We start from the raw sequence: 22,574 nt of genomic DNA on the forward strand, positions 1-22,574 counted from the left end.
TGTGTGTGTGTGAGTGTGTGTGTGTGTGTGTGTGTGTGTGTGTGTGCACCGGAGGCTGCTGTTTCTGCGGCTCTCTCTCTCCCTCTCTGCGCAGCTGCAGTCCGGCTGCAGAGCATGCGGCTCACCGGAGGATGGCGTCACGCGTCCGGCTCGTTCCCGCTGAACACCGCATGGTGATGGGGAAAAACCCCGGAGAGGGCGCGATTCACCCAACCTGTAGAACAACACAGACCCTTCCGGTTAAATCTCTCATCATATTAAAATTTAAATATTACGTCTGAAAGCTGCAGCTGCCGGACTGGTGATCCGGTTTTATGCAGAAACATCATAAATCCTGCAGATCAGAGTCAGAGCAGGTCTAACGGTTCTCTAGAAACTTCATCCAGAATGTAGAAACTGTAAGTTTATCCTCTCGTTCACTCCTTCATGCTGACAGGAAGTTCTCCTGAACCGCCATGTCTCCTCAGCGGTGAGCACTGCTAGCTAAAGAGTTAGCTGGGCAGGCTAATCTCAAAACACAATAAACATTAGTTCCGCTTATGCAAAAGAGAAACACAAACATATTTAGCAGATGCTAATGCTAAATAGCTACTCCAATACCTGTTTAGAGGAAGCTAACGCTAAAGCGCTACACCAACACAGTATTTAGAGGAGGCTAATGCTAAAATGCTAACTTCAATTCAAATTCTACTGAAAGACAAATTATGTACATTTTGTTTTGACACAATTGACATTTCTATAACACCTTAAATATTGTACATCTTGTTCTTGTTGTATGTAAGCTAAGTGGCCTAACCCTAACCCTACCGCAATCACCATAGCAACCGGTACCTAAGCATGTTCTGAGCCTCTGCTCCATCATGGCCGCCCACACAGAACCTGGCTAACCCAACTGGGTCAGAACTGATGAACTGAGAACTTAGTGAAGTTCTGTAGAACTCCGCATTTCCGACGCTTACAAAGCGCTCAGGTATTTACAGAAAAGTCGCTTCAGGTGGATCTTTAGAAAAGTATTTGTTTGTGAAGAAGACGTTGGTCTTTGTTGGATCTTTCTGGAAGTGATTTTATATATTTATAATATATTTATAAATATTATATATTTATAAAATGACTTTATATAGTCAGTTTAAGGTGGAGAGACGTCAGAACTTGAAATATTTACAAATTTCTGGTTATACTAAATTAAAACTAGAAAATTTCTGAAGAAATTTAACCGGGGCCTGCCAAAGCGTGTCCGTCGGTTTGGACCCAGCGTTGTCATGCTAGAAATAAGCATCGATGCTAAAGAACGCTGCAATGTAATCAATAGCATGTGGAGAATCACAAGAACGTTAAGTAAGGTGGACGTGCACCATTCAGTATGATTTAAAATTTGTCAAGGCTTTTATTTTGGAATTTTTGTTAAACTTCATTTCAAAGGGCCAAACTAATCCCATGTATAACAGTCACTGGATAAAATCAGTTATATAATGCTCAAAAGAGCAATAATCTCATGTAAAAATTGTCAAGGCTTTTATTTTGAATTTTTTTGTTAAACTTCATTTCAAAAGGCCAAACTAATCCCATGTCTAATAGTCATTGGGTTAAATCAGTTATATAACGCTCAACAGAGCAATTACCTGATTTAAAAATATTCAAGGCTTTTATTTTGAAATTATTATTATGCTTCATTTTAAAGTTCCAAACTTATCCCATGTGTAACAGTTACTGAGTTAAATCAGTTATTTACAGCCCATAGCAGCAGCAAGTAGTTCTAAAGGCCAGTTCAGTCCTGATCTGTTTCAACTGAGGGTTCCACTATAGTTAGAACTACAGTGATGCGTATTTGTAGTCCTAACCAGCAGCCAATAGCCTCTTGAGTTCCGTTGCTATGGTAAATAAGTTTCTCAGCAGGGTGTGAAGTGTTAGTGAGAGAGGCTGGGGCAGAGAATACTCTGTTTCAGCCAGCCAGTTTAACTGAAAAAAAGCATTGGGAACAAATCCTTCCTGTTCGGGAACCGTAATACATATTCGAAAAGCGTTTGGAGCGTATGAGAGGCCTATGTGTCTTCTGCGATATTCCCAAGATTCATGTCTCTACCTCACTCAGAGCATTTACAGCGATGAGAGAAAGAAATGTTGTGCCCAGATCTGAAAATGTAGTCAAATACATGGGAGACAGCCTGAGACAGCCTCAGAAAATCCTGTCGCATGACTTTGCTCTGAAGCACCATGACAGAAAACTGTACGGTCTAGATAAATTTCGAAAACATTTTACCGGAGCAGACATGCGTATCAATGTCAGGACCGATTTTGATACCAATCGTGCGATATTTGTGGGCGTGACGGCGATTTGAAAATTATTTTGGGGTCAAAAATTCTCTTCATTTCTCACTCTAGCAGAGGGGCACTCAGTCTGAGGCACACTCTAATTTTAGGAAAAATGAAAAACTTTGGGTCGCTTAGAGGCAAATTGTGGACAAACCGTAACTGGTATCGACGAGCCGTCTTCACTTTCGAAGAGATCACAGACGTATCTACAAAATGAAATTTGAATGGCATTTCTACATGAATTCGTGACGACACAGAAAATCCTCAAAAATAGGGTATTTTTAGGATTTTTCCCATTGACTTATAATGGGGTTTTTTCCGTAGTTTTTTGCGAATTATGTCGCCACGTTAAGCCCGAATCCCACCAGAAGTAATAGCTCCAATGGCGTGAATTTTCTGCACGTTTTGATACCTCATTTGTAGGTGTGAACCCAGCGGTATGAGCCGCATTAACGGTTACGGATGAAAAATAAAGAATTGGGAGAATAGCAATAGGTTCCTGCCATTGCTTTGCATGGCAGGCCCCAATAAGTCTTGTTGACGCCTTTCAGCTGCCAGTAGAAAACAGCTGCAGCCTCCAGGATCAGGCAGCTTACGCACTGCAGGGAAATACCGCCCCCAACAGGCTGTAGGTAGGCACTGCATCTTAAAAAAAAAAATTCAAACATTGAAATATTTCATATTTTATTCTGGTCCAGATTAATGTGATTTTAATACAATGAAACGGTTATAAATCTCTGATGCGTTTGTTGTGAACTGGCTCTGTATTAAATCTAAACCCGAACAATTTTTAATAAAGAAAAAACAGAAACAGGACTTATTTTTTTCAGTTTTAATCAAACATTTGTTCCAAAAGTTCATTTACTGATAAACCAGCTAAAAATATGATAAATATAAAAACATCAAGCAGTTTCCACCCGAACCTGAGGGTTAAAGACTCTTCAGAGAACATTCAGAGGCCCAACCGGAACATCTGGACCTCCTCAGTCAGCTGCGTGGCACATCAGCACATTTAGGACGAATGAAGCTGGACTTCAGCATCAGGCTGGAGAGCCCACGACAGCACCCCGGTCGCAAACCACTGTTACCATGGCATCCATGGTGGGTGGCCGCCTCCCTGTTTCTGTACATTCACACCCAAAGCTGAGGCGTCAGATCCAACCAGAGCGCTGGGAAAACTGGGAAAACTGGGAAAACCTCCAGCAGGTGACGCAGTCTCAACATCACACGGAGCAAACGGGTTTTTACAGGTAGTAGCGGGCACTGCCAGCTAATTGGTTAGCCATGCTGAGCCAGGTTAGCACTAACATTACTTCCACAGATGCTAAAGCGCTATACCAACATGGATTTAGCTAAACATATTAGCTGAATATACATAGCTATTAGCTACAGTTAATACTGTTAGCTGAAGTAAAGCTAAATCGCTAAAGTCAACCCTGTTGATGCTTTAACAACAGCCAACTAAATTATTACGTCAGAAGTTTACTGGAAAATTAAATTCAGGGGAGACCAAGTACACTAAACATTTGTCAAAACGTGCAAAGCGAAATATTAGCTCTGCTGTTATCAAATTAGTGGACGTGTGTCCACCACTTTTATCCATGTCAGGAATAAAAGGAAAGCGGAGCAGAGAGGCTGCATGCTGTCGCAGGCTCTGCCAAATTCAGCTGAAGCTTCAACCGAGCTCAGATCCAAACCCGTCGCCATGGAAACGACGGGTCTGAACCAGTATCTGAGGCAGGAGAGAAAGAACCAAAATGTGAAACTTTTGCAGAGCGTGAGCCTCAGTCTGAGTTCAGCTTTTTAGTTACATTTGAAGTCATTTAGTTGTAAATGTTGTCCAGGCATGATGCTGCCAAACATTCAGTCACCTTTCCCTGGAAATCAGACCAAATGTTACAAACTGTCCCTTTAACCTGGGGTCATTACAGTCACAAACGGCTACTTTATGATTAGAAAACACCCGGCACATTTTAAACACACTGTAAAAACCTCTCTGTAGATTTAAGCTCAAAATATCCAAAAACATCAAACCAGAGAATAAAAATCTTCCACTTCTTTTCCAATCCGCCTCCGTTGATCCGAACGGCTGGAAGGACGAAGTCACAGTGAACACGGGTACAAGTCACGAGTCTCTAAAACATAATTCTGATTTTACTAATCTCTTCTACTAGGTCGACGCACGTTTACGACGAGGCACGAAAACTGCACGAGAAAAGCCGAAGTCACGAGTTTCCACACATTCAGTTCACAATCACTAACCCACAGGCAGCGCTCGCTGGTCCTAGTCAAATCATCCACTTATTACAACGGCAGACACACATTTAAACACTGGAACCAGTAAAGTCCACTTCCAGCTGCTGAAGCAGGTGGAGTTTCCACCGACAGGCAGGACTGAAGCAGGAAGGCACAGCGGCGCCGAGCGAAGGAAAGATGGCCGACAGCCGACACTAAACCGCTCACATCGTTTTAAACCGTTACATCTTACATTCAGGTTTTCAATTTCAATTTCCATATTTTCTCAAATTTTTCTATTTTTCCATTTATAAAAAGAAAAAAAATTTTTATGTCAAAATTTCTACACTTTTAAATGTCATATTTTAAATAATTTCCATTTTAAAATGAATTAAATTTTTAAAATGTTTTTATTTTACATTTGGAAAAAGTCAATATTTTAAAAGTTTCCATGTTGAAATATTAAAAATGTATTAGATTTTAAATTCATAAATTTAAAAGCTTCAAATTTTTCAAAATGTTTGTTTTCATTTGAATTTTTTTCTTTTTGTAACTCAACTGTTAACATTTGAACATTTCTAATGTCTGCATCTTAATGTTGGAAATGTTAAATATGAATTTTATGATCTGATTCTCCGTTTTATCAGCTTGAATATAAAAAATAAAAATCACTTTTGGCAACAAAAAAAAGTTCAGAAAACCCACAAAGCATCAACTTCCTGTTTTCAGCTTAAAATACAGGAAGTTCTTCACAATAAAGGCATGAATGAAACATAAAAACAAATCATTTCCGTCTCTGCTCGGTTTCAGCAGAAACTGGTCAACAGAACAGAGCCAGCAGCAAACTGGACCGAGCGGTTCTGATGGACCGGGTTCTGGTTCTGAACTTCATTTCAATCATCAATAAATAATCAGTCAATAAATCAGCGATGCTGATGGTTTACCATTAGACGCAATAAGGCAGCAGTCGGACCTTTAGGGTCGGTTCTGATGGTCTCCATGGCAACCAGAAACACCTAGAGGGAAATATAACAACCAGGATCCAGAACCAGAACCATGAAGATGGGATGAAAAAGGAACAGGTGGGTGAACGGAACAATAAAAGGCTTTTATTCTGAAAGGTCACCATTAGGCTGAAGGAAGTGGTGCTTGTTCTGGCAGCAGGGTGAGTTCCTGACCTTTGACCCTGTCCTCTGGTCTGAGCTGTTTGGGTCAGGAGACGACATGGTGGTGGCAGCGTCATGCTGTGGGTTCCTCCAAACCATCAGCTGGACGGCTGGAACCCGGTCCAGGAGGTTCTGGATGAACCCGACTGACATCGACCTTTGACCCTTTGGAGGTTCTTTAAAGACCAATAAGGGGTGGGGCCGTCTGCGACCCGGAAGAGGAGAATATGTTTCAATTCAGGTTCTGAAGAATTTATTTGAACTTTTGGCTTCCTAACTGCCGCCTCAGAGCTTGTTCCACAACCAGAACCCTGACCTCTGACCCAGAACCCTGACATGAACACAGAAACAAACCGGACCTCTCTAACGCCACCCAGCTGCTCTGCTTCTAGGACTATGAATGTAAACATGACCGGTTCCGGCGGCAGGCGGTCCATCAGAACCCCCTCCTCATCAGAACAGCGCCCCCCGCTGACTCCCTGAAGGCAGAGCGATAAGGCAGACGAGGCGGCAGGACGTCCGGACGGCGGGCAGGTCGGTTTCCGGGCCGTCAGAGGACGCAGCAGACGCCCAGGGGAACCAGCACCGCAGACAGGAAGTAGGCAATTCTGTACAGGTGGAGTGAAGAGAAGGTCGCCATGGCGACAGCCAATGGGAGTGGGAGGCAGGAGACGACAGGCAGCAGTCGGCTGCAAGACAGGAAAGAGGAAGTTTAAAATCAGGAAGTGTTTGAAATCTGCTGAACACGAAATAAATCTACAGAATATTTATTTATCTTTGAATAAAATTTAGATCCAATAAACACGTGAATGTTGTGGTAGATAAACATAAACCATAAAAAACAAATGCAACACAAAAATGTTGCAACCACAGGAAATAAAAACAGCAAGAATAAAATCCTGCAAACTCGCTCCAGTCTTCCAGGCCACTAGGTGGAGTCTGGACTCGCTAATATTAGCTACAAAATATAAGACATAAAGTATAATGTGGCTTTTCTTCCTTCCTCAAACTTTTCCTCTGGATTTCCGTCTCTATTGACTCCGGTCCCAGATGATCGGCTCCCCCTGGTGGTCTGGAGGACGAACATTTACTGGAGCCAGTTTGCAGCGCTTTTCTGTTGCACCTGTTTTTAGTTTTGGTGTTTCTTGGAGTCAGAATCATTCATGTGTTTGCAGCTTGCTTTGGAGCTGCAAACACTAATAACATTCAGCAGAATAATTATGTAGCTACTTTGTGAATTTTGGGTCAAATGTCACATTTACTGAGCTACTGTGTGAAAATAATTTAGGAGCAGATTTTTGAAGGCCGCCCGGGTCCAGATCCTGTCGACTGTCTCACCTGTTGCTGAGCTGCAGCGTGTCGCAGTTGATGAGCAGCAGGGAGACGCAGACCAGAGGCACGGAGTGAAGCCAGCAGGGATCTGGGTCCAGCTGGGTGCAGAACCTGTTCAGAACCAGAAGGCCATGAGACCCGGGTCAGATGGCGCTCCGCTCCCTACGGCAGGGCGTGGCGCTACCTCAGGCTGCGGCTCCAGTGGAGCAGCGACGGTGCGCTGAGCACGGCGGGCAGCAGCAGCAGCGCCGCCAGGCTGAGGTGCAGCTGCAGGTCGTCCCTCACTTCCTGCAGGGCGCTCTCTGACAGCAGGGGGGCGCCACCGCGCTCGCCGGCCGCAGCCTCCAGCGCCCCGTTGGCGGCCGGTTTCTGTGGCGCCTGCAGGGACGGAGAGCGGGTTCTGGTTTCAGGCCAAACGCAACTGGGAGGACGGGTTCTGCTGGATCTTACCAGGTTCAACATGTGACTTAGAGATCGCTCCGTCATCTGCAGCCGGAGAACCTGAAGGCAACACGGACTGAAGGTAAGAACCTGAAGGCAACACGGACTGAAAGTAAGTACACCCCGCTGAGGTCCAACGGTTCACTGACAAAACATTTTATTGCCGAAGCTTCAGCAGCGAAGAGAGGAAAAATAAATGAAATGAATAAATAAAAACAAAAGAGTGAAAATGATAAAATCTAAAAATGAAAAATTCAATATTAAAATAAAGTGGAAATAAAATAAAAAATTATTTTGATTTTATTTCACTCTGATATGAATATATAATTAATACATTTTTTAAAAAATAGGCTGAAAAAAATAAATACAACAATAATTTAAAAAAATACATGAAATTTAATAAAAACAGTGAAAAAATATACAGATAATAATTTGGGTCAGAACCACTGCTGCTGGAGGTTCTACAGCGAAATGGACCAGGAAGTACTGAGTTTAACAACAAGTTCTGATCCGGTTAACGAGGGCATGGAACGAATGAGGCAGCGTGTGTGTGTGTGTGTGTGTGTGTGCTTCACCCGGTTCAGGTGCAGCAGGCCGGCGGCGGCGATGGCCAGAGCGCCGCAGGAAGCGGACCCGGCCGCCACCAGGCAGACGGCCAGGAGGAGGCGGATCCGGAGCCGCAGAGTCCCGGCGCCTCTGGAGACTGACGGCCTGCGGAGGAATGGCCCGTTTTGTCAGCGGAGAGTTCAGAGGGGACCGGGTTCTGACCCGACCCGGCGTTACCTGTGCAGCGGCGCCAGCAGCAGCGAGGCGAGCCGGACCAGCAGGCGCAGCAGAGCGCTGGCCCAGAACGCCACGGCGGCCCCCAGCACGTACAGCAGCGGCGCCAGCAGATGGCGCCACTCCTCCCCTGACTCCGCCCACTCAGGAAGAGCCTCGTCAGGCGGAGTGGGGGGCAGGGAGTCCTCTAGGGGGAGGAGGTCCCGACAGCAGCTGGAGAACAAAACTGAGACGTGACCCAGAATGACCCAGGGGGCGGGGCTTAGAGGGCGGGGTCAGGCTCACCTGAGGAGGATGTGCAGCAGGTAAACAAGAAGGTTGACCTTGTGCAGCTGCAGCGCCCCGCCCACCGCCTCGCTCATGTCTGCTGCTCGACCCGACGCCAGGATGGAGGACAGCTGCCCCCCGCAGGCCAGGAGCAGCGCTACGGCCGTGTAGACCGGAACCAGCGGCCCGCAGAACCGCAGGACCTGGAATGGCAGCACAACTACTGTTGTCTAGCAACGAGAAACCAGCAAGTTCTGTCTGGATGAGCAAAAGCTGGACATACCTGTCCCAGCACCTTGGGGAAGGAGGTTCTGACCGACACCTGGAGGGGAGGAAGCATTCTGCATTTGGATCGATCACACTCTGATGTGGGACTCCTCTGACCCCTTATAAAACTGTCAGGGCTGCAAGCTGCTAATTTGGGATTAGCAATCCAGAGTCACCAGGCTGCAAGCAGAGCTCGGTGCCGTACCTTGTACTGGCAGTTGGGGGCGGTGTGGAGCTGCAGCAGCACACTGGAGCTGTTGTCAGGGCGACTGGTGTGAAGCATCCCTGAGATCTCTGTGGCGGACGGCGCGCTGGCAGACGGACCAAACTGGGTCAGAACCAACAGCAGGAAACTGAAAGCAGCTGAATGAGGAAGAGTCACCTGGCTGTGGTGAAGGAATCCTCCTGGAACCAGGGGACCCGCATCCGGTACACACTGGGCAGCCTGTCTGCGCACACACACACACACACACACACACACACACACACACACACACACACACTGGGATCATCGCTCCACATCACAGGAAGTTGATCCACTCAAACAGGAAGTGCCTACCTCTGGTTCCTCTGCACTGACTCACTACGCTGATCCGGAAGGCCTGGTAGACCTGGACACAAAGGTGCGTTTGAGGTCTGGAGGCAGCGTAGGAGAAAACAATGCTGCTGTGGAGATGGCTACCTGGTGGAAGTGCAACAGCTGGATGTTGTGAAGAAGTCCAGAGGAGTTCACTGTGATGTCACTGGCTTGAAAACCTGCAGAACCAGAACCACCAGAACTTTATTATGAAGCAGCTTTTAACTCTTTTTATACAATAAAAAAACATCTTGTTTGGTGTCAATCAGGTTATATTGAAGATTGCCCCCACCATTAGTGTAAATTTATCTATGATGCTAATTCGCGACACCAGGCACTGCAGGGATAAAACTGACTTTTATCCTTGTAAGTTGATGATATTATTGGTGCGGCTGACTTTGTTAAAATGTGTTTTTGAGAAATTGTTGCTTTTAATTTGAGTTTCCGACTCACCGAAGGACAGGACATGAGGCACAGAGACGGACCGGGTCAGAGATTCTTCTCTCTGCCACTCACACTCCACCGTGAACTGAAGAAACAAACACTTGTTGTTTAAAAGAACCTCAGGCCGGGTCAGAACCGCCAGCGACCCGGTTATGACCCGGTTCGGGGGAAGGACGAGCAGACCTGTTTGCTGTTGAGGTTGGAGGCAGAAACGACCAGATGAGTGAAGGAGGACAAGTTGGCCAGACTCAGAACCAGAACCTGAGGGAGAAGACGGGTTCTCATTACTACCTGAGCAGAACCGGGCCAACCCGCGCCGGTTCTGCTCAGGTCACCTTATAAGCTGGCAGCAGCTCGGTTCCCATGGACAGGTCCACGGCGCGTCCGCTGAGGACAGAGAGAGACAAGCTGCTCATCCCAGACACCAGAGCGACTCAAACGTCTCAATAATTCAAGATGGCGGCGTTTACCAGGAGGAGGCGTTGCCATGGAGACAGCCGAAAACCCAGCTGCCCGTCTCCTGTTGGACAACAACCACACATTTTAAAGGGACAGAAACGCTAAAATCCACCTTGATCCACATCACTGAACAAAGAGAAAACATTTTTCACAGGATTTTAACCAAAGTAAAAATACAAGTTTTGTCATCAGCAGAGAGAAGCAGCTCAGAAAAACTGCAGCTGGGAGGAGTTTTCATCAGGATCATGGAGACAAGAGGAAACGCTCCGGTGGGCGGAGCCAGAAATCCACTGGATCATTAATCAGCATAAAATAATCAGGCTGCCATCTTGTTTTAACGCAGGACTGAGCTCTGATTTCAGGTCAACTCCCAAACAGGGAAATTGAAATTAAAGATTAATATGTTTTCAAAAACTGTCATCAAGGAAATAAAGGGAGAAAAACAGAATCGATTTAAATCAGATATGAAAAATCCAGAGCAGCAGAAAATCAATGATTCTGTTCAGGAAACCCATCGAGACGAACTTGGAGATAAACTGGGATCATGAAGTAGGAAGAAAGGCGGAGCCACTCGGTCCAGATGCCCCGCCCATCTTCTGAGACTCCGCCCCCAAACACAACAGGAAGTTACAATTTTATTTCGTTTTTTTAACAAACTTTTTGGCCCCAGTTTAGCTCCAACAATGTGAGCCTGTGGTCGTATCAGAACCAGATCAGAAACCCGGTGAGAAGCTGGGATTGGTTCTGAAGGATCCGGTGGAGGAGCAGCAGCCAGTAGACTGTGGAGCGACAGACCGTCAGTCGGACCGGGTCCACAAGTGATGAGAGAGCAGAACCAGGACCAGAACCATTCCCTCTGCTGATGACAGAACGAGCCCACCTATCTGAACGCTGCGGGTCGGCAGAACCTGAGGAGGAAGTTCTGGAGTTGTGAGCAGAACCCACCAGGTTGTTGCTGCGGCAGTAGAAATGACTGTAGGCGTTCCGCCGACTCGGCAGAGCAAACAGGAAGTTCTTCAGCTGTCCTTCCTGTCAGACAAAGCAGAGCGTCACTCCAGAACCTCAGAACCGCCTGGCGGACCTTCTGTCTGCCTGGAGGAGGTTCTGTTGGTACCTTCGGGGTTCTGTAGGACAGACGTAGAGAGTTCACTTCACTCCAGGCTTCAGGAACATCTGGACAACAACGGAACAGAACTCAGATCAGTAACACAGTCAGAACCAGAACCACAATACGCCAATCGACTCGCGGCCTCCCTCCAGAGGGCACCGCCTGCCTGCCTGCCTCCCTCCAGAGGGCGCCGCCTGCTTGCCTGCCTACCTCCCTCCAGAGGGCGCCGCCTGCCTGCCTGCCTGCCTCCCTCCAGAGGGCACCGCCTGCCTGCCTGCCTCCCTCCAGAGGGCGCCGCCTGCCTGCCTGCCTGCCTCCCTCCAGAGGGCACCGCCTGCCTGCCTGCCTCCCTCCAGAGGGCACCGCCTGCCTGCCTGCCTCCCTCCAGAGGGCGCCGCCTGCCTGCCTGCCTCCCTCCAGAGGGCGCCGCCTGCTTGCCTGCCTACCTCCCTCCAAAGGGCACCGCCTGCCTGCCTCCCTCCAGAGGGCGCCTGCCTGCCTGCCTGCCTGCCTCCCTCCAGAGGGCACCGCCTGCCTGCCTGCCTCCCTCCAGAGGGCGCTGCCCTCAGATTAAAGATGCGTTCTCTCACCCAGGATGGGGACGGATGTGTCCTGAACGTCTCTCAGTGTCCTGACATTGTGTCTGATGAAGTGATGGTTCAGGATGCTCCGCCTCCTCTCTGGATCATCTGTGAACTGTTGGACATCGGATCAGCTGTGAGGACACCTTGACGACAGAGATCTCCATGACTAAAAGCAGCTGAGGTGTTCAGACCTGTCTGGTTTGGGCATCAATGAGGTCAAAGAACGCCCTGACTGTGGCGAGGACCAACTCTTTGCACCTGCAACAGAGTCACACGGTGTTTGAGACGCCTGACACGAGTTCCAGGCGAGTTCCAGGCGACTTACCAGACGATGGAGAGATGGTCGGTGGAGACCCAGGTCCGGGGAACCGCCGTCACCTGACACAGATCACAAGGCTCAGCAGAGGAAGGCGCAGCGACGGGACAAACTAAACACTACAAAGCGGCCGTACCACCAGAGACAGCTTGTTGGGGTCTCCTGGGGGACAGGGCAGGGAGGTCAGCCCAGACCGGACCTGGTAGTCACGGTAACCGCCTCCCACCGACAGCAAGGTGATGTTCCTGAGCTTGGCCGCCTGATTCACCCACTTCTGCCTCACCGCTGTGTAGAAATCTAGGGAGAGGGTTAAAACTGAGTTACCACGGCAACCGGCATCACGGCGACCAGCAACACGGCGACCGGCTCGGCTCACCCAGCAGGTACGGGTCCAGGGCCAGAACCGGGGCCATGTGGGGGGAGGCCTGAGTGATGATGAGGCTGACCAGGTGAGGGTTGAAGCGAGGAAGAGTGAACAGCGCCCGGGCCACCACGCCCCCCATGGAGTGGCCGACCAGCGCCACGCTCTGGGGCGGCGTCTTCAGCTGCTGCGGGGAAAACCGGACCTTCAGGTGATTTAATACGACTTCATGTGACAAACAGCTGAGCAGAACTTTATGTTCACAATTTATATTTATTCTTATTATTTTGTATTTATATTTTATTAATATTTGTGAATTTGTTTTATTTTTCATTTCATATAATTTATTTTTCTTCTGGCCGCGCTTCCATTACCAGATAAATGTGTAACGCTCTGCAGCATGGATACTTCCTGTTGGTTTGTCACCTAAAACCCACTGAGATCAGAGGTCGGACCGGACCGGTACCAGCCGGTTCTGACCTTGTACAGCCGCAGGATGGCCTTGATGCTCTCGTGCAGGAAGTGGGTCTGCCGGAGCAAACTGCCGCCGTAAAGCGCCACCAGCTCCTCGTTGAAGTCCACGGTGAAGACGTTGAGATGGACGCCTCCCTCCATGTTCTCTGCCTTCCTCAGGGCCACCGAGCCCAGAGAGCGAGCTGCGTCACATGACGGGGAGAGCCAATCAGAGAGCAGGAAGCCATCCACTCTCTTCACATGGTTCCATGAAAAACCTTTCAACCTGTATGGGAATCGACGAGTCCCGTTTCCCTCACCTTGCTTGTAGCTGCCGGCGTTTCCGGGCAGGAAGAGCACGGGCGCGCCGCTGAGCTTGAGCGCCCGGGTCTCCTGAGCGTACAGGCCCTCACCGTAGAGGTAGAGGCCGTATGCTGGGTAAAGTCTGGCCACGCGTCTGGGCAGAGACACGCGCTGCCAACAAAAACCACAGAGAGGAAAATTAGAAACGGCAAAATTCAAAAAAGTTTCTACGCTCGCATGAAGTTGTTCTCGGCTTTTCTGAAAAAGGTTCAATCAATCAATCAATCAATCAAATTTTATTTGTATAGCACATTTCAGCAGCCAGGCATTTCAAAGTGCTTTACATCATTACAAACACAGAAACACAATGCAACATAGAATTAACAATCAAAACACGGCATTAAGTCAAGTTTCATCATTAAATTTGTAATTGATTAGTAGATTGTTGAAGAACGCTAAAGGGGCGACGGAAACACACTGAATGTTTAGGTGGTAACTGATCAGCTGTTTCACGTCTTCCTGAATGTAAACGTGTCACATCAGCTACATTAACCCTAACCCACCTTTATCAGCCTTACTGTTGCCAACTTAGCAATTGTGTTGCTACATTTCCAACTTTTAAACTAAAACAATTGGCACCAGTCAAAATCGGAATTGGTGTGCAATCGGTGCATCCTTACTGTTGACCCGGGTTACCTGAGGTTATCACCAGGTGTGACCAATAAATCAGCCCAATCTATACCTGATGAGATCATTGATTCGTTCCAAACCAATAGATGGAAACACGCCTGGTTCACTTTCTTTATTTTATGTGAAACTTTAAAAGTTTGCTACACATTTAACATGACAGTTGGATGAATCGGCCTGACAGACCCGCCCACCAGGACATGTTTAAAACCAGTCTCCCTGCTGTTGCCATCTTCTTTGTTGTTATATTTAGCGACGGTTCAGACCGACGTAATCAACCGGTCAGGCTACTTTAAGATCGGTGATCGACCAGAAACCTGCAGCTGCATGTTGCTCAGGCTGAACATCCACAGCTGGTTGTGTTTCAGAGTAGCTCCACGCAGCCATGTTCTGGTTCTGATCTGGTTCCGACCTGCTCTGAGTTCTGAGGATGTCTGCTTCCAGAACCCCGCTAATCTGATCCCACACAGGTGAGGTCAGGATTTCACCTGACAGCGTGCTGCGTCAGCTGGTCACGTGGCGCAGCTGTCAGGAAGCGTGAGCAGCCCCCTGGACCCCAGCAGAACCCCGGAGGAACCGGGCAGGACTCACCCGGTACTCCGGGTACTCAAACATGTAGGTCATGCTGCATCGGTTCTCCTCGAAGCCAGTCAGCAGCTCCCGCAGGCCGACCAGCAGCAGCCCCAGAGCCGCCCCGTAAAACGCCACAGCGGCGGCCCTCATGGCTTCCGTCGAACCGGACTCTCCGAACCTACAGCGGCCTCATCTCCGAGTTCCGGTGTTCATCTGTAGGTCTGCTCGGTGAGGGTGTCACCGCCAGTCCAGTCGAACCAGTTCACAACTCAGCCTCACAGAGTGCACTCCTTCACAGTCAGCCGGCGAGGAACCGGGCCAAAATGTGGGCGTGGTTTGGGACCAGCTGATGACCACGTGACCTGATATAAGCGGGGCTGTTTGGAGATAAAACTGTCCTCTTATATAATAAGTAACGTAATTAAATTGGTATAACGTGATGTGTGGGAATCAGGAAGTGTTCGGCATTAAATGACGTAAACAAGGTAATTCTGTTAAGAAAAAATCACTTTTTTCTGAGCAGCTGTTTGGATAACTCCTCCCACACCGCCTCGTTGTTATCTGTACCCGAGTTGTCCGCCGGCTAACTGCGAAGGATGCTCCCACTCAGGGCGTTTGACCAATCAGAGAAACGGAACGTGTGACGATTGACCAATAGCAGATCAACTACTGAGTGACGCTTTCTGCGCGTGAAACTGTCAGTTTGATTCAATAATTTCCAACTGAAAACATTATTTACGGTGTTAAATAACTCTAATGGGAGGAAGATGGTTTTATCTGATAGACTCCTCCTGCTCTAACCAATGGAAGAACTGGAATAAAACCAGTTGAACCACGGGGCCCAGTGCCCCTGTCCAACTGGTTTCACTGAGATAAATACTAAATCAGTTTCTTATCATAAAACAGAAACTGTCACTAATTGTTTCCTTTTACCGACTTAAATGTTTTATCTTCTCAGTTTTACTTTAACTAGGAATTAAAAGATGTACAGGTTGGTTAAAGCTGTTCATGGTTCAAACTGAACGTTCATCACGTTGAGTCCAGCAGATTGAATCAGAATCTCATCTACTCATGTATCCGTCATCTGAGAGGCGGGTCCATCAAGGACCAACAGCCAGGTGCTCCGCTGCGCTGAGAGACCAGTTAAACCAGTTAAACCAGTCAGGACGAATCAGGAGAACCGGGAGAGACGCAGAGCTCTAAAAACATCCGTTTTCCTCCCATTAAAGGACTTTTGTTCAGGAAATTATTACTTCATACATCGAATAAAACTCATAGAAATCGTCATTCAGTAGCTGCTCTCCTATTGGTCTATTCTCACAGGTTCTAGCTCTCTGATTGGTTGAATCTTCTGTTGCTGAAAGTTTCTTGAAAATAACAATAAAAGAAAATGGTGGAATATTATTTTAATGTAGAAACAACATGGAGGTCCTGATTCTACCAGAACCGGGTCGTAGAATCAGAACCAGTCAGCAGCAGGTCTGGGTCAGAACTCCATGTTCAGCCTTCAGTTTCACGTTAAATCCAGTCAGCAGGTGATGATGTCATCCGCTCGGAACCGGACCCAGATCCAGTCCAGGTGGTTCTGGTTCTGTCCCTCTGGGCTCCTGGTGAGGAGCAGCGAACAGATCGGTCCTCGGTACCAGCCCGACCCGGGCTAGTCCAGCAGCTTGGAGTGTTCTATCCGGGTGATGGTCCAGTCCGGAGCGACGCCTTTGGTGAACTCCCTCTGGAACCTGAACCAGAACAACAACAGAACCTTAGGGTCTGGATCGCTCAGTGTGAGGAACGGTTCTGCTCGGGTTCTGGTACCGACTCGTAGATGGCGGTGAGCAGCCGTTTGGCCTCCGTCTCTCCGTCGCCGATGGACACCGTGAACATCCGGGTTCCCTCCATGCTGTCGTCAGGGAGACCGACGCTGGTCAGATACCAGAACCGCATCAGGATGCTGACGAACTTCCTGCCTGCAGTTCGACACGGAGGAACCAGAACCAGAACCAGAGGAGAGAGGTCCGATTAAACAGATCTGACATCATTAAATAAACTGAACGCTCTGATGTCACTGGTTTACTGCCTGGAGAACGAAAGCGGGATTTTTCTTTCTCACGGAGGAACCAAAGAATCGGATAGTGTTTTTACAGATTTAAGACCTGGGGTTTCCAACCTGCGGCTCCCGGGCCACATGTGGCTCTCAGGTCCAAACTTTAACACAAAAACAAAGACACACAAATAAACAAAAGCAACTGAAAAACGCTGCAACAGCAACAATTGAACAATGCTCCACAGAACAGAAGTCCTCCAGACCACTAGGGGGCGTCTGGAGTTGGTAATATTAGCTCCGTAAATATCGGAAAAGAGTGAGGTATAATGCAACTTTACTTCCTTCAACTCTTCCTTCTTTACCAACGGTCTGGTCCCAGATAGTCTGGTGATCCACTCCCCCTGGTGGTCTGGAGGACTATAACTTAGTGGAGTCAGTTGGCAGCATTTTAAATTTGCTGTTTTTCTTATTTAGCTTCTATTTCCAGCTTCTCATGTCTTTTTCTGATGCATTTGTTTCTTCTGTGTTTTGAAGTTTGCATTATCCCTGTGAGCCACCGTAGCTCAGCTCCTGCACTGTCACTTTAAGAAAACCAAACAAGAGGAGGTTTTAGTTAACGAAGGCTAACTAAAAGGTTTTATTATCTCCATGACAGATCTACAGATTTCTAATAGAAAGACAACCAATGAAACAATGCTATGAAAATAATAATAATTAAAATCATTTTACATTTTTTACCGTCAGACAATGTGCTTTATGTGGGCTATCATTCTTTATTTAATATTTATGGAAAAGTGACTCAGCCTGTAAGTTATTTAGTTTACTTTATTCTAAAATGTGAAAATATAAATTAATTTTAGTTTAATTTTGCTCCCTTTCAAAATAAAATGAATAATTAAGCAATATAATTATAAAACCTTTTTTGCAGCTCCATTAGTATTTCATTTTGTGGCATCGGGGGAAGCTACCATTCGCAATAAACTAGTTCTTTAAAAATAAATAATCTAAACACTTAAAAAAGACAAACATATTTGTTAGTAATTAATTTGTGCCTTTCAAAATAAATAAAAATAGTTTGTAAGTTTTCACAGTTTGTAAGAAATCATTTGTGCTTTTTATAAATAATAAATGAAATTATGATGAACGCATATCTTATTTTGAATAAATAAATTTGTGCTTTTTAATTAATAAATGAATAAAAAGCCCTGTTAGGAATAAATGTGCTGTCTTCAGTGTTTTGTTTGTGCCGCCGGCTCTGAGCTCACCGTCGTCGTCGTAGAAGATTCCCACGTCTCCCGGCGTCGTGTACATCACGTCCTCCGGCTCGGCACACAGAGCTCTCTGGTAGCTGCACGGCAAAGAGCCGCACTTCTGCTCCAGCTTCCCGATCAGCTGCAGGACAGAGGAGGAAGACAGGATGAAGATGCTGCTGCTGACTCACTCAGATCATCATCATCTTCTTCATACTCACATCTTTAACGACGAGGCCCTCCAGAGCCTCAAACTGACACCGAGACAAAAGTCTGGAGACGTGGGAGAAAGCCTGGAGGACAGAGGACAGAGTCCAAATCACTGGAGGACAGAACCAAGATGGAGGACAAAGACGCTGATGGATGGATGTGACATATTAATGACTGCATAACATTGTTGTAAATATACCAGATTGATCAAAGTGCTCATTTCCATCCGTAGTCCCATAAAACAAACACAAGATACAAACATTCATATAATTTTATTCATAAAATTAAAAACAAAACTAATACATAAAGTCGGAACAGCCGACTTTATTAGTCAATTAAGAGTTTTATATCAAATGCTATGTAAAAAAATATAAAACTATCTCTGTCACTCTAATAATAATAATAATGATGAATGGATGGATGTTGTGAACCGACCAGAACCCAGATCTGGTCTCCGGGTTTGTACCGAACCTGCTTCGCGCCCTCTGTGAACTCATCGATGCTGAACTCTTTGTCAAAGTAGGTTCTGATCAGAAAGTAGTAGATTCGGGTTCGGAACCAGATGAACGGGTTCGGGATGCCGACCACCACCACCTTCGGCTTCGGGTGTTGCTGATCACGCTCCGAGCTGTAGGTCCGTCTGGCCGGGAGGTTACCCGCCCGGACCAGACAGCACCGCTGACTCCTAACCAGATTCTGGTTTAAAACGAACCGAGCCAGAGTGAAGGATGAAGGCAGCCGAGGATAACATCTGAACAGGAGGGACACCATCTTTACCGTCCGCTTTACTGCTGGTTCCGGTCCGAAACAAGTTGTTCAGACAGAAAATCCCAGCAGAAATTATATCCGTGACCCAGCTTCACGTTCACTAAACAATAAACATTTTTGCAATTTATTAAAATAACATTTAATAGTTTTTGTTTAGATATCTTTATCTAATTTTTTTCTCCATGTGGGGAACGATAACAAAGTAACACCAGCGGAAGCTTTGATCCCGTAACTTCCGTGAATAGATAAATAGAGTCCTAAATTACTTTAAATGGAGCTCCAGGAAAGAGTAGCGGTTCCGATTTTCACTGAAGTGGACCGGGATGTGTTTCTGAACGAGGTTTATCCCGGGGTAAGTAGGAACGGCTCCGTTCAGGCGCTCCTCGCGGCTCCAGCTAACACGAGGACCGTTTTCAGTGAAACACCTGAGTTTTACTAGTCACAGCAGAAACATCTACTGGAGTACTGACTAACTGATCTGATTTAATTAAAAAAAAATAAAAGATGACTGACAGAAAATATAAAGCTATTAGCAAAATTGGATGCTTTAAAGACTAAAATTATAATAAATAACTACAAATTTATTTTTTACATAAAACTTATTAGGTAATGTAAAAATGTGTTAGAATGGACGAAATGGCTCCAAAGGCTTTCTTCAACAAATCGTGCTTGGTGCATTTTTGATTGTTCATCATTCAGGTTAGTTTCTCACGGTGGGCAGAAGCTACTCAAGTAAGAGTAGTGATACTTCATGATAATATCTTCAGCTGCTTGCCTAAAACTGGACTCTAGAATACATTAATACAAGCCCAGATCATGATTCCTCCACTACCATGCTTGAGAGTTAGTTGTGTCTTGTTGGCTCTGATTGGTGCGACGTGTCCCTGTCCTCCAGCGAAGCCCGGCGGTCCTGCGGGGCGTGGATCTGGGCCCGTGTGTGGACAGGTGGACGGTTGAATACCTGGCGATGAAAGGAGGTCAGAGGGAGGTGAAGATCCACGTCTCCTCCGTACCTCAGATGGATTTTCTTCATAAAAACTTCATCTACAGGTGAGCGCCAACATCCAGAGCTTCAGCTGTGACGGAGGAGCCGACCGCTAACCGCCTGGACGTTTTATCACCAGGACTCTGCCATTTGATGAGTTCGTCAAAAAAGCAGCTGAGACCAAACACTCTGACTTCTTCCTGGCTGAGGTAGGATCGGATCAGCTGGATTTACTGCGGATCGTTTTCCTTCACTGGGATAAACTCTTGGCTTTGGTTTCAGGAGGAGAGCTACTACCTCCGCTCACTGGGAGAGGACGTCCGGAAGGTAAAAGACTGAAACTGAAAACCTGAGTTTCCAGTCTGGCTGCCTTTGGGAGGATGAGGATGAGGATGATGAGACATGAATGATTGGACTAACTTGTGTTCATAGGCGTTTCACACCTGATTGGAAAATGTCATAAAAAAGAAAATGTGAATTAGGTGTGTTTCCATCAGCTGTTGACGCTCCGCATGGCTGCAGTAAACAGGAAGTGATGTTTCTCACTACTTTGGACCAAAAGTCAAACAATAGAGGAAGACTCAGTTTGGTGGCTCTGGTAAGGCACGGAAAAGTTCTCTACATCAGAACTTATTCTGCAAACCGTTTTCCATCTCCCTGTTAGAACGTAGAAGATTTTTTAGAAAAGCCAAAAAACAGCGAGCGTAAAAATGTTTTTATGAAACATGAATTTATTTATAATTTTGCCTTTTCTGTGAACTATTTCTAATGCGATTCTTCACTATCGCACACGGCTGATCGAACATCGTCTGCAGCTTTACTTTCCATCAGTTTGAATCTGTTAGCGCTGCAAGCGCTACATGTAGCATTAATTTTAGATGCACTCTTATTCATGTTTCCTCCTGTTGATGTGAGGAGCGGCCATGTTGAAACTCAAAGTAAATATTCAAATATCAGATGGAACGCTGTCCAAAGTCTGACTTCCCACTGGGAAACTGGGAGAAACTCCGACTGAACCGACTTGTAAGGCCGATTTAGCGATTCAATATGGCCGCTCCTCACATCGACAGCAGGAAGCTGAGGTGGAAACATGTTTATTTTATAAGACATGAGTCTAAAATCGATGCTCCATGCAGCCTGCAGCTCCAAACTGAACAGATTAAAGCTGGCGTTTGCTGATGGAAAAGAAACTTAATTTGATGTTCGGACGCAGCTGCAGGCGTCGCCATGTTGGAACTCTGATCTCGCTGACTGTTGGTCCAGGTCTGACACCGAAACCAACTCCGAGTTCACAACGCAACAAAATCCTCAGACAAGTCCGACTTGGTCCCAGATGATTTTTCTGATTCTGGCAGCGTAGTTCCTGTTAGGTTCTGAAAGGAGATGCCTCCTTCAGGTCTCACTCAGCTGGGTCAGTTAAGGGTTTCAGATGTTGAGTTTCTGGGTTCTGATGGGCTGCAGGTCCGGTTTTCCTCAGGTTGGTTCTGTCTCTGCAGGAACCCGCTGACCTGAGCAGACAATTCCCGGACCTGGCTGAGGACTTTCACACGCCGCGGTACTTTGAGCCGGACCGGTTCTTCTCCAGTGTTTTCCGGATCAGCTCCTGCGGTCTGCAGCTGTGGACCCACTATGACGTGAGTTCTGGTCGGACCGGGTCTCAGCAGCTTTAGTGTCCGGGCCAGCTGTTTTCAGATTGCTCTGTTGTTGAAGGTGATGGACAACCTGCTGGCTCAGGTCACAGGAAGGAAGAGGGTCGCCCTCTACAGGCCCCAGGATGCATTGCACCTCTACCTCAACGGTGAGGTCCAATGAAAACCTGAACCTGATGCATCCATGTTTAAACTCTGAGGTAAACGGGTCGGTGAGGCGTTAAAGTGTCGCTTTGCTGATTCAACTCATCAGGTGACAAATCAGAGGTTCTGGACATCGATGCTCCAGATCTGAAACGGTTTCCTGAGTTCATAAAAGCCAAGAGATACGACTGCGTTCTGGAGCCTGGAGATCTGCTTTTCATCCCCGGTAGGAAAATCCAGATTTCACAACTTTTAAAGCTCCAAAATCTCTGGATGAACCCAAACTAACGTCCCATCGTCCCGTCCTCCCCAGCGCTGTGGTTCCATAACACCCTTGCTCTGCACTTTGGAGTCGGCGTTAACATCTTCTGGCGCCACCTGCCTGCAGACGCGTACGACAAGAAGGACCCGTACGGCAACAAAGACCCGGTGGCCGCTGCTCGGGCGCTGCAGACTCTGGAGAGGGCGCTGCATGCTCTGGACGAGCTTCCGGCGGAGTACCGGGACTTCTACGGCCGGCGGATGGTCCAACGCGTCCAGAACCGGACTTACTGCCACAATTCAGAGTCAGAAACTACATTACCCAGAAGTCTGTCCCACAAACCTGGACGAGTGTCTAAAGATCTATGAAGCAACGGAAACAGAGAACATCGGTTATTTCTTTGTATAAATGTTGGTAAAGTTTCACTTCTTGGTTTAATTTATTCAGAATAAACAAATTTGTCTGGAAAAAAGACAAAAACATCAAGAAATAAGAAATTTTTTACTTCTGTCTCTTCTTGAAAGTTCTCTAAATAGCTGTTGGACCAGAGAATTAAAACATTTTCATCAGATCAATGCTATTTTCCTCATATTTTACTTTAA

At 46.8% G+C, this 22,574-nt stretch overlaps 3 protein-coding genes and 1 long non-coding RNA gene across 11 annotated transcripts; 2 read left to right on the plus strand and 2 right to left on the minus strand.

The window, feature by feature from the left end:
- Positions 1-287: 287 nt before the first annotated feature.
- On the plus strand, positions 288-4,738 carry LOC114147670 (uncharacterized). Its single transcript, XR_003596096.1, has 2 exons — positions 288-970; positions 2,862-4,738. It is a non-coding gene; the product is annotated as an uncharacterized LOC114147670 (long non-coding RNA).
- A 1,391-nt stretch (positions 4,739-6,129) lies between these two features.
- pgap1 (post-GPI attachment to proteins inositol deacylase 1) lies at positions 6,130-14,979 on the minus strand. 3 transcript variants are annotated; one of them, XM_028022210.1, is made up of 26 exons: positions 14,682-14,979; positions 13,421-13,574; positions 13,128-13,303; positions 12,663-12,831; positions 12,423-12,583; positions 12,296-12,348; positions 12,162-12,228; positions 11,977-12,082; positions 11,393-11,451; positions 11,224-11,307; positions 10,290-10,339; positions 10,155-10,206; positions 10,003-10,080; positions 9,829-9,904; positions 9,481-9,554; positions 9,358-9,409; positions 9,181-9,247; positions 9,004-9,109; positions 8,815-8,853; positions 8,550-8,734; positions 8,268-8,477; positions 8,060-8,195; positions 7,494-7,574; positions 7,228-7,421; positions 7,050-7,154; positions 6,130-6,400 (listed from the first exon to the last, which is right to left on the minus strand). In XM_028022210.1, exons 1-26 carry the CDS (start codon positions 14,811-14,813, stop codon positions 6,262-6,264), a joined length of 2,805 nt encoding a protein of 934 aa, XP_027878011.1. In that variant the 5' UTR covers positions 14,814-14,979; the 3' UTR covers positions 6,130-6,261. The 3 variants fall into 3 exon arrangements, with proteins under 3 accessions (XP_027878011.1, XP_027878010.1, XP_027878012.1); XM_028022209.1 differs by having other exon boundaries at positions 12,663-12,834; XM_028022211.1 differs by having other exon boundaries at positions 7,494-7,544; positions 12,663-12,834; positions 14,682-14,978.
- A 1,075-nt stretch (positions 14,980-16,054) lies between these two features.
- On the minus strand, positions 16,055-19,063 carry maip1 (matrix AAA peptidase interacting protein 1). 5 transcript variants are annotated; one of them, XM_028022222.1, is made up of 5 exons: positions 18,636-19,063; positions 18,176-18,247; positions 17,970-18,096; positions 16,480-16,627; positions 16,055-16,399 (listed from the first exon to the last, which is right to left on the minus strand). In XM_028022222.1, the coding sequence occupies exons 1-5, from the start codon at positions 18,933-18,935 to the stop codon at positions 16,321-16,323; spliced, it is 726 nt and encodes a 241-aa protein (XP_027878023.1). In that variant the 5' UTR covers positions 18,936-19,063; the 3' UTR covers positions 16,055-16,320. The 5 variants fall into 5 exon arrangements, with proteins under 5 accessions (XP_027878023.1, XP_027878021.1, XP_027878022.1 ...); XM_028022220.1 differs by having other exon boundaries at positions 16,476-16,627; XM_028022221.1 differs by having other exon boundaries at positions 18,600-19,063.
- Positions 19,064-19,128: 65 nt separating this feature from the next.
- Positions 19,129-22,547, plus strand: tyw5 (tRNA-yW synthesizing protein 5). 2 transcript variants are annotated; one of them, XM_028022213.1, is made up of 8 exons: positions 19,129-19,284; positions 19,828-19,982; positions 20,057-20,126; positions 20,200-20,244; positions 21,414-21,551; positions 21,628-21,715; positions 21,820-21,936; positions 22,024-22,547. In XM_028022213.1, the coding sequence occupies exons 1-8, from the start codon at positions 19,204-19,206 to the stop codon at positions 22,338-22,340; spliced, it is 1,011 nt and encodes a 336-aa protein (XP_027878014.1). In that variant the 5' UTR covers positions 19,129-19,203; the 3' UTR covers positions 22,341-22,547. The 2 variants fall into 2 exon arrangements, with proteins under 2 accessions (XP_027878014.1, XP_027878016.1); XM_028022215.1 differs by lacking the exon at positions 19,129-19,284 and adding an exon at positions 19,291-19,631.
- The last annotated feature ends 27 nt before the right edge of the window (positions 22,548-22,574 follow it).

The sequence above is a fragment of the Xiphophorus couchianus genome, chromosome 7, assembly GCF_001444195.1.
Source record: "Xiphophorus couchianus chromosome 7, X_couchianus-1.0, whole genome shotgun sequence".
Lineage (NCBI taxonomy): Eukaryota > Metazoa > Chordata > Actinopteri > Cyprinodontiformes > Poeciliidae > Xiphophorus > Xiphophorus couchianus.